The following is an 11,218-nucleotide window of genomic DNA, read 5'->3' on the forward strand; positions in this document are numbered from 1 at the left end:
CTCATTCAAAACTTTCAAGTAAATGGGGCTGGGCTACATTTTCCTATGCAGCCAGTGGCCGATATATCCATATACCTATGGGTAGAGCTCTGTCAACAGCCTACACAGTGGAGAAATGCCACAATATCAAAAAGTAGTCATTGATCAAATGTGGAAGGACTCTTATGCTTTTTTAGTTTGGGATGAAGGGGCATATAATAAGGAGGAGCCCGCAATATAAGCCCTGCCTGTCTCCCGCCTGCCTCCTTGCAGGGACTGGACCACTGTCAGAGGTCTGGCTTCCTGATATCTGAGTCCCAGCCCAGCATTACATTACACAGCTGCTTTCAAAGGGTTTATCTGTCCTCCTAGCACAGGGGAGGGGATCTCTATCTGTTCAGGTTCTGCATCATTCACCTCCTGCTGCAGGCACATTGTGGATCGTATGAGCATCGACTGCTAAATGCATGCATGCCCAACTATGTCGCACAAAAGTGTCCACCCCACTTCGTTCACAATCCGGGATATATTAAATATGGGCTGCACTAATTGTAGCAAGGCAAAGAGCTCAGACTCTGAGGACCCCGTGCAGGATGAGCTCTCAGGGCAGTCCCAGGCTGAGATTGATACCGAACAAGAAACATTGCCCGAGTTATCGGCAACTGAGATTCCCAGAGATAAGATGCGATCACACAGCCTGGACAAGGGCAGACAGATCCGAGAGGAATCACGGTGGTACAGCGATCAGGAGGCGCAGTCAGACGGTGTGTGTTTCCAAATATCCTATATGTAAAGAGTAATACTGTTTATTGAAATATTATAGTATCTAATTGCAAAGACGTGCAACACTATCGCAGCTAATTGTATCCAATATTGTGATAATGTACATTATAACTACACATACACCTAGATTAGTCCGATCAAAGAACATTCCCAGTAATAGTACGTATATAAATATACAGAATGTGAGGAATGTTCTCATGTGATCCAGAATAACTTACCTGAGACCACCTCAGATAACATATACTTATCCTAGTCAGTGACTAATTCTCCCAGTGATTGCCCATATAACCATGCAATCTTCTAAGATTATTCTGATGTAGTCTGTTTCTAGGAGAAAATCATGTATTTGTTTAAACCAGACAGAACTACGGAAATTACGAGCAAACAAAATTGTTAATACTAAGATAGATATGAGATGGATGGATAGATAGATAGATATGTGATAAAAAGATAGATAGATAGATATGTGATAAATAGATAGATATGTGATAAATAGATAGATAGATAGATATGTGATAGATAGATAGAGAGATAGATAGATAGATAGATAGATAGATAGATATTAGATAAATAGATTGATAGATAGATATTAGATAAATAGATAGATAGATATTAGATAAATAGATAGATAGATGATAGATATGAGATAGATTGATTAAAGATGTAGATAGAAATGAGTTAGATAAATAGATAACTACTACATAAACAAATAGACAGATATATAGATGATAGGTAGATAAATATGAGATAGATAGATAGATAGATATGATATAGATAGATAGATCTGAGATAGATATGTAAAAAAATGCATCACATGATCCGTTTGTTTTTTGGTACTGAAAACAGTAAGCTACATAAGACCTCCGTAAAATGTTGTAAATAATAAAAAAAAGAAAACATTTAAAAAAAATCTAATTTAAATGTAAAAAATTTACAATACTTCACAGAGGTTTTTTGCAGCTTACTTACGGATTTCAGTATCAAACACTGAATGGAGCATGTGATGCAATTGTTTTTTACACCTCTGTACTTACATAAATATAAAGAATATACTGTATGTAATCGTATAAATGTCTGGTTAGAGTCATCTTTTGTAATCTCATACATTAGAAATGTTCAGTGAAGAACAGAACAAATTTACAAAAAAAATTAAATATTGATTTAGATTTCGTTTCTGTTCTTTTTTTATTTCATTTTTCTGCATGTAACTGTACATAGAATAATCCCAATGCATTCATGATGAGGATTGTTTTGAGCTTATTTTTATTAAATATTTATTATAATTCTTATTACTGTTTTATGTATTCATTTTCACACGGACGATAAAAATATTAGTTAAAGGCAAACATTTGCAGATGTATGATGATGATGTTTAGTGAATTTAATTATGTGTTATTTACTGTTTTGGGAACACGTCTGTTCTACAATCCATATTACATTATAACTGCAATTAACAAAAGATGTAGAAGAAACGTACAAAAGTCAACCAAACGATTATCGTTACTGAAAGGATAATATTTAGACATTTTATATAACTAGTATCATTTTCTGTATTTTATTTTACATTGCTAACGGTAACATGTGGGTGGGTGTTTTTTGTGGATGTGTATCTTGGATGTTTCCCCTTTTAAACGAAAACTCCCACAGCGAACAGATATACAGATTTGGAGATTCTTCACTTCAGATTACAAAGCAGGAATTTTTATTTCACAAATCTATTACAATCATGTTTGGTGAACGTACAGATATAGCAAGCATTAGCTTAACATTTAATGTGTTAGAGCTATTATAAAAGAGGGCAAAATCCCGGCTTTAGCCAAATGCTACAAAATGTTAATTATCAGAATAATATTAATATAATAGATGTTCTAATTTAGAAAATTCACACAAGTATATACATTGGATGCAGTCAGCAGAACTGGAGGTTAAACATGGACACCCCAGTAAATAAAATGGATATGCCTGCATATCCATGTATGTAAACATGGACATCCTAACACGAACACACCTGTATATTACATGTATTCTAAACAAAACCTTTAAATCCACTAGATATGAGATAGTTATGAGATAGATAGATAGATAGATAGATAGATAGATAGATAGATAGATAGATAGATATGGGATAGATGATAGATTTGAGATAGATAGATATGAGATAGATTTCAGATAGATAGATAAATATGGGATAGGATAGATAGATAGATAGATAGATAGATAGATAGGCAGATAGATAGATAGATAGATAGATAGATAGATAGATAGATAGATAGATAGATAGATAGATAATGGGATAGATAGATATGGGATAGATAGATAGATAGATAGATATGAGATAGATTAAAAAACCATTTGTATTTAAGTAGTTCTTACATCAGTAAATTCATTGCTTATAGGTATATTCTGTTCTTGCAGAAATAAAATATTGTAGAAAAGATATCAAAATAGATAGATATGAGATAGATGATATATAGTGTTTATCTATCTATCTATCTCATATCTATCTATCTAAACATGGACATTCCAACATGGACACACCTGTATATTACATGTATTATAAACAAAACCCTTAAATCCACTAGATTATATATACACACATGCAGAACAAAAAATGGATTGTACAGTGGATGCTACTTATGCAAATATTTAGGGATAGATAGATAAATAATTTCTAATTTCATAGTTCTTACATCAATAAATTCAATGTTTGAAGGTAAATTCAGATCTAATAGAAATAAAATGTTGTGGAATAGATAACGAAATAGATAGATATGATACAGATTATATATAGTGTTTATCTATCTATCTATCTATCTATCTCATATCTATCTATCTATCTCTTATCTATCTATCTATTATCTATCTATCCATCTCATATATATCTATCATCTATCTATCTATCTATCTATCTATCCATCTCATATCTATCTATCTCATATCTATCTAATATCTATCTATATATCTCTCTCTTATATCTATCTATCTATCTATCCATCTCATATCTATCTATCTATCTCATATCTATCTAATATCTATCTATATATCTCTCTCTTCTATCTATCTATCTATCTCCTATCTATCTATCTATCTATCTATCTATCTATCATTTCAATCAATAATTTTGCCTGTTATTTCTAGATGATGATTTTATAATGTCTTCTTTCCTTTGTAGGAGACTGCCCAGAGCTGTGTTTGGGTGACAAACTTGAGGATGATCAGCGATCAGGGAAGAAGAGGACCCGGGCAGCTTTCTCCCATGCCCAGGTCTACGAGCTGGAGAGGAGATTTAGTCTCCAGAGATATCTGTCTGGACCGGAGAGGGCAGACCTGGCAGCGGCCCTGAAGCTTACAGAAACCCAGATCAAGATCTGGTTCCAGAACCGGAGATACAAGACTAAGAGGAAGCTTATAGCCAAGCAGCAGGCGGTGAAGCCCCATGAGAGCCCAGCCAAGCAAGTGGCAGTCAGAGTGCTAGTAAAGGATAATCAAAGACAGTACTGCCCTGAAGATGCCATCTCCCCATCTCTGCTGTCATTATATCAGGCCTACCAGTATTACCCCTTCATATATCGTCTACCTGCCTGGTCCCCCCACATTTAACACTCAAGGGGATGTGGGAAGAAACTTTACAGACCTTTGCAGAACCAACACACCCAACCTGTGTAAAGTGGAGGCGATACATTCACCCATCCAATTCTAGCCCATTCACAACCTCACAGGATCCAAGGCATTCCATATATACATATTTTTTGTAGTTGTGGCGTTACAAATACTAAAAAGGTTCCACAGTGGTTCATAAGTCATCCATTCTTCTGGGTCAGAATGATGACAGGGGTGGTGTGTGTGTGGAGGGGTGGGGGGGGGGCTGCATTTGCAGATTTTCAAGACATGGTTTTCTCCTGTATGTTTTAATATGGCATAATACTGTATAAAGACAGATGAACATCATACAACATTTACTACTGAAGCCTATAGTGCTCTAGCTGTTGCAGGACTACAACTCCCAGTATGATCAAACAGCCCCAGGGAGATGTAGTAGTCCAGCAACAGGCGGAGAAGCAGAGGCGCAGATCACTATTCTCCTATATGCAGCTCTGTCCACCCCTTAACTCTATATTCAAGGATATCCCTGTAGTATCTGACAGCATCCATGTTATATAGAGTGTTGCCAATAATACTGATCCATCGCTAGGTCTCTGTACTGGTGTACTATATTGAAACAACAATAGCCTACTTGAATAGGAAGGCATGGATGTATTACGCGATGGTATGGCACACGGACCCCTGGGGGCCCCGGAATATGAATTTCAATTTTATGTTGTGGCTTCTGTAAGAGAGAGAGTAAAACCCAATTGCAAAGCGTGTGAGAAGCAGAAATCCACTTTCTGCGTTTCTCTAAGTGCTGCGGGACCGCTGCTATGACTGCAGTAAGGAGAGCATACTGGAAGTAGCCTCCATCTACTACGATGCGCCAGATCATCCAGAAAGTCATCCACTGTCCTCTGCAAGAGATTTGGTTAAGAATCTGCCTTGAGAGTCCTGGAATAAACACAGGTTCAATGAAGTGATGGCGCCAAATTCCAACCCACGCATTCACGCTAAAATTTGCATTGTCTTCTGATTGGATCATGTTCTTGCTAGTAATTTGCATTGCTTCTGTGCTGAATTGGCGCTGCACCATTCACTAACACGGCCTGCAATGATAGCGTCAGTTCTGTACTAAATTGTTGAATAGCTCCATGTATCGTAGCAGAAGGAGGCCACGGGACTTAGACGCGGAAAATGGATTTCTCCTTCTCACATGCTACTCATCAACTTTGTAATTGGGTTTTATTCTTTATCTCTTACAGGGGCACAACACCAAATTAAAATCCATTTTATGGGGCCCCCAGGGGCCCATGTGCCATGCTTTCTATTCAAGCATACTATTGTGAATTCAATATAGGACACCAGTATTGAGATATCGCTCTGGATCAGGCATCCTGCAGATGGAAATGTCCATGTTCTTTACAGATCTGACTATGCTACATATAAGAGTGTCAATCTTATATTGGAAGTGTCAACGTTATATCCATGGGTATCCATATAATGTATAGAGCTATCCATATTTATGCAGGATGTTCAATGGTATATCCCATGAACATCATCTTATATACAAAGTAGTCCACATTATATACGAGGATGTCCCATGTCCATGTAATATAGAAAGTTCTTATCTGATATACAGGGGTGTTCGTTAGAGATGAGCGAGTATACTCACTAAGGCACATTACTCGAGCGAGTAGTGCCTTAGCCGAGTATCTCCCCGCTCGTCTCTAAAGATTTGGGGGCCGGCACGGGTGACAGGTGAGTTGCGGCGGGGAGCAGGGGGGATAGAGGGAGAGAGAGATCTTCCCTCCATTCCTCCCCGCTCCCCGCCGGCCCCCGAATCTTTAGAGACGAGCGGGGAGATACTCGGCTAAGGCACTACTCGCTCGAGTAATGTGCCTTAGCGAGTATACTCGCTCATCTCTAGTGTTCATGTTGTATCCAGAAGTGTCCATGTAACGGCTCTCTGTGCTAGGGGTGTCCATGTTTATAGACAAGGATCTCCATGTTATATGCAGGCGTATCCATGTTATTTACTAGGGTGTCCATGTTTCACCTCCAGTTCTGCTGATTGCATCCAGTGTGTAAATATCTGTGTTAATTTTCTAAATTAGAAAATCTCTAATAATAATAATAATCTGATAATTAACATTTTGTAGCATTCGGCTGAAGTCGGGATTTTGCCCTGATTTGTAGGAATAGCTCTGACTGTGAACTCTTACCTGTGATCTGTAGATCGCTCTGCACTTATGGTTTACTGTTAATACCGTGATTTATTATTGTGTCCGCTGACCGGGATTGTAATTTATTAGTGAAATAAAAATCGACGCTTTGTAATCTAGAGTGAAGAATCCCGTGCAGTTTGTAGATATATTCACATTGGGGGGGGGGGGGGGGGGGGTGGGGGGGGGGGGTGAATGTGGTTTTTAAAGGGGACACATTCAAAATACACAGAAATTCCCACACAAAATGTAAAGCAAAATATAACAATTAGTACTATTTATATAAGATGTTGTTAGAGTAATCACTTCATTTAGGTGATACTCAACAGGTATCGTAGCCTTATTGATTAGGTATGCCTAATTATTATTACGATGCATCGGAGAAGAAAACACGTGAAACAAGATGGTGTCTCTCAAGCTTCTGTCTAGTCGTTAGCATTTCATAAACACTAATTAGGCTGGTTGACATATATCAGCTGTGTCCGGAGACTGTTTTCAGGGCAGAACTGGACACAACTGATGGTCCTGGTCTGGCGTCCATAATTTTAGAGAAAAATGCTGCACTTAGGAGGGCATTAGGTATAGAGATGAGCGAGCATACTCGCTAAGGGGAATTGTTTGAGCAAATATTGCCCTTAGCGAGTACCTGCCCGCTCGAGAGAAAAGGTTCGGGTGCCGGCGCAGGGGAGTGGTGAGTTGCGGCAGTCAGCAGGGGGTGTGGGGGGGAGAGAGGGAGAGAGAGATCTCCCCTCCGTTCCTCCCCGCTCTCTCTCCCCCGCAGCTCCCTGCCCGCCACCGGGAGCGGAACCTTTTGTCTCGAGCGGGCAGGTACTCGCTAAGGGCAATGCTCGCTCGAGCAATTGCCCTTAGCGAGTATGCTCGCTCATCACTAATTAGGTATTAAAACTGATGTACTTGAACTGTCCCATAGAGAACTCTGGGTTCAGTTCTGGGACCAGTTTACCTCCTATGTTTCGCTGCAACACCATGGGAAAAGCAATGGATGGTCAGGTAGATGGGAATCCCGCCTTACATAGTTGCCTTTTGCCAATTCTAATTACATGTTTCATTGATTGTAGCTATAATATGGAGTATAGAAATGTTCCCAAAACAACAAATGACTTTTAGGCTGGGTTCACACGGGGCGGATTTGCCGCGGAAATTCCATGCGGAATTTCCCGCAGCAAATCCGCATGCAGCAGCTACTCCTGGGATTAGCCAGCCATGTGGATGAGATTTCTCAGAAATTTCGTCCACATGGGACGGCAAATCCACTGCGGCTAAGCCGGCAGAAGCAGCCGCTGTGGGGCGGATTTGCCGACCGCAGTATGTCCATTTTTTTTTCCTGCTGCGGCCGCAGCGGAAGAGCAAGCGGCCGGACTGCTTCAAAGCCACCGCAGGTTTTGCAGCAGCGGTTTTCCCGGAGGAAATCTCGCGTTTTTTTGCTGCGGCCAAACCGTGAGATTTCCGCCGAGAATCTGCCCTTTGAGAACCCAGCCTAAATGTAAATAATTAGTCTATTGTTTTTTCTGGCAGGTGACAAGTTCTCTTTAAATTGACTATATATCATATTAAAGTAACAGTGCAAATATTTTGAATAAAAATAACTAAAGTAAATAATAATAATACGAAAAATAAATATTATGAATACATAAAAATAATTAATTTTAAGCTCTAAAAATAATTAAAATAAAAAAGTAATAAAGGAATAATAGTACATAATAATAATAAATCCTAAAAATGAGCTTAAACCCTTCTCATCCCATGATGTACATGTATGTTAGAGGCAGGGGGGAGTTAGTGAGAAATGCCATATATTTTAAGCATATAGAGGTCATGGACACAGGAGCTGAGCCCATGTCATTCATAACAAGGAAATGGTGTCGATCCTGGCTGTTAACCCCATACAATCCACAATCAATGTGGACAATGGCATGTAAGCAGTTAACTGAGGGAGGGACCTCCCTCTCTGACATCATCAGCCCTACACCAGCCAATTATGGTTGGCCCATGGATTGCCATGACTAGTATTCCCAATTAAGTTAGATAATACACTGCACCACAAAGTACTGCAGTGTATCATCTGAGTAATTTTAGGTTCTAAGTGCCCTACAGGGAAGTAGAAAAAGACACGAGAAAATAAAATGATGAAAAGAAAAAATATTCAAGTAAAAAAAATAATAATGAAAAAAAACCTTTTGCACATCTTTTTGTAAAAAAACAAACAAACAACAAATCATACATATTTAGTATCGCTATATCTGTAACAACCAGTAAAAGAGATCAAACACATTTATCCCCCACTGATTAAAATAAGGAAAAAAATTGCCAAAATGGTGTTTTTGCTTATCTCTCATCAAAACGATGCAAGAAAAATGACCAAAAAAGGCGCATATATGCCAAAATGGTATCAATAAAAACTACAACTCATCACACAATGGACAAGCCCTCATACAGCTAAGGGTTTCTTCCCATAGCCGTGATTTAGTCCTGTTAAACGGCATAACGGCACGAATCGAAACCATTTAATACAGTGGTTTCATTTTCATTAGCGGAATTCTTGCCCAATAATAGTAGGTGGGAAAGAGTGAGCAGGACCTACCTTCACGCTGTTGTTTTCAAACTCGTGCGCCATAGTGAAGAGTTTGAATGGCCCGTTGAAAAAAAACAAACCCCGTTTCATGTGCAACTAGGCTCTGTAGTGGCGACCGTAGTTGCGCATACGCCCATGTGTTTTTGCCCTAAAAGTTTAGACAAAAATCCCAAAAAATTGTTACATCCCTAAGTATCAAACTCGGCCCCATCCTTTAGGTGTCTTTCACATAGGTGGAGTTTTTCCGTATTCCACACCCCAATCCACACCTTTATCCACTGCTACGAATTCCACATGAAAACCCACAAGTCTTATTGCAGATTTTCATGCAAAATTACCGGCAGAACTAAGACATTTTCATTCCACAGCAATATCCTCACAGCCAGATATACATGAAACCAATGGTCATGTGTGCATACTACCGCTTTATTCACCTGGAGGGCTCAGGGTAAGCCATTCTCATGATCCCAGAGGTTCCAGCGGTCGGACACTGGAAATAAATAGGTAATGTGGATAGGTAATGATTTTGGTGAGAAAACATTTAAAGGGTTGAAGGTATATCCTCACGACAGGTCATTTATAACTGATTGGTGGAAGTCCAACACTTGGGTTCCCTGTCAATCAGCTAATCCACCTACCCACTGTTGTCATCAGTGGTCATGGCCAGAAGTGTAATAGGTGGCTTCACTCCCATTGATTTCAACTAGAGAATAGAGATGAGCGAGCACCCAAATGCTCGGGTCCTCGTTATTCGAGTCAAGCTTTTCGTAAAATTCGAGAGCTCTACTCGAGTAACAAACCCCATTGACTACAATGGGAGACTCGAACATTTTTGTATGTGGGACGCCGGGTGCCAAGATTTTTTTTTCTCTCTCTCTCGCGCTCAATCCCTTCTATAAGCAATGTTGGCAAACATCTAATGGACAATCATCATTCTGTGTAAAAGCTTTCAAACAACTATCGCTCGTAGGCTTCAACGACTTTTCTGAACAACTATCTGAATAATAGTTACTCAGTTTAAAGGTACCCTCAATATGTTCTCACCTGAGTCAACAAACAGCCTCTCAATGACCCCTTCTTCTCTCTGGTCTCACCCCCCCTCCTATTCATATAACCAGTCAGTAGCAACAGACGTTCATCTATCTGAATAGTAATATCATCTGCATTAAAGGATTTAAATATTGATGACCCAGGGGCCAGGAGCCACACTGTGACAGTGAGTAGTGAAGACCACCCACTAGACTCATTAACACTGCCAGCGGCATGACCTATGAAGAGCCCATCCAGCGAAAGAGAGGAGGCCTTATCCAATGACAGTTCCCCTCTTTGAAGGATGTTCTTTTGACATAAGCTTTGCACATTGGCCATGGCTGGCCTTATTCATGTGCGACCTGTGCAGTTGGGCTTGTGGGAGGGGGCACCAGGCAGATCTAGGCTGGCAGTGATCGTCCCCATTAACTCTGCCCAGTCAAATGACCTTCCTCTGTGCTGCAGCGTCTTGTGGAGTTATATGAAACATCATCCTCCTAGTTCTGTATCCGCCGCTCTGATGTTCCAAGGAGCTGCTGTTAGCCCTTTGGCACTCTTACAACACAATAACTTGTTTTTGCTATTGTAATTATCTTATGAGCTTGGTTCTAGTGCTCTATTTATGTTATGAGCTTGCGGGTGCTATATTTATACTAGAAGCTTGTTTCTGGTGGTGTATTTATGTTACAAACTTGATTATGGTGCTGTATTTATGTACTGAGCTTGGCTCTGGTTCTGCATTTATGTTATGAGCTTGGTGCTGGTGCAGTTTTATGCTATGAGCTTGGTTCTAGTGTGTATGTCTGTGGTGAACTTGGTTATGGTGTTGTATATATGTTAAAAGCTCGATTATGATGCTGGATTTATTTACTGAGCTTGGTTCTGGTGCTGTATCTATGTACTGAGCTTGGTTCTACTGCTATATGTTGTGAGCTTGGTTCTAGTGCTTCCTTTATGTTATGAGCTTGGTTCTGGTGTTGTTTTATTCTATGAGCTTGGTTCTAGTGCTGTGATCAGCTTGCTA

General features: G+C 39.6%; 1 protein-coding gene across 1 annotated transcript; it reads left to right on the plus strand.

Annotated features, from left to right (window-relative positions):
• The first annotated feature begins 460 nt into the window (after window positions 1-460).
• LOC136626674 (homeobox protein zampogna-like) lies at window positions 461-4,517 on the plus strand. Its single transcript, XM_066601691.1, has 2 exons — window positions 461-743; window positions 3,935-4,517. Exons 1-2 carry the CDS (start codon window positions 461-463, stop codon window positions 4,360-4,362), a joined length of 711 nt encoding a protein of 236 aa, XP_066457788.1. The 3' UTR covers window positions 4,363-4,517.
• Window positions 4,518-11,218: the final 6,701 nt, after the last annotated feature.

The sequence above is a fragment of the Eleutherodactylus coqui genome, chromosome 4 (genome assembly GCF_035609145.1).
Source record: "Eleutherodactylus coqui strain aEleCoq1 chromosome 4, aEleCoq1.hap1, whole genome shotgun sequence".
NCBI classification, from domain to species: domain Eukaryota; kingdom Metazoa; phylum Chordata; class Amphibia; order Anura; family Eleutherodactylidae; genus Eleutherodactylus; species Eleutherodactylus coqui.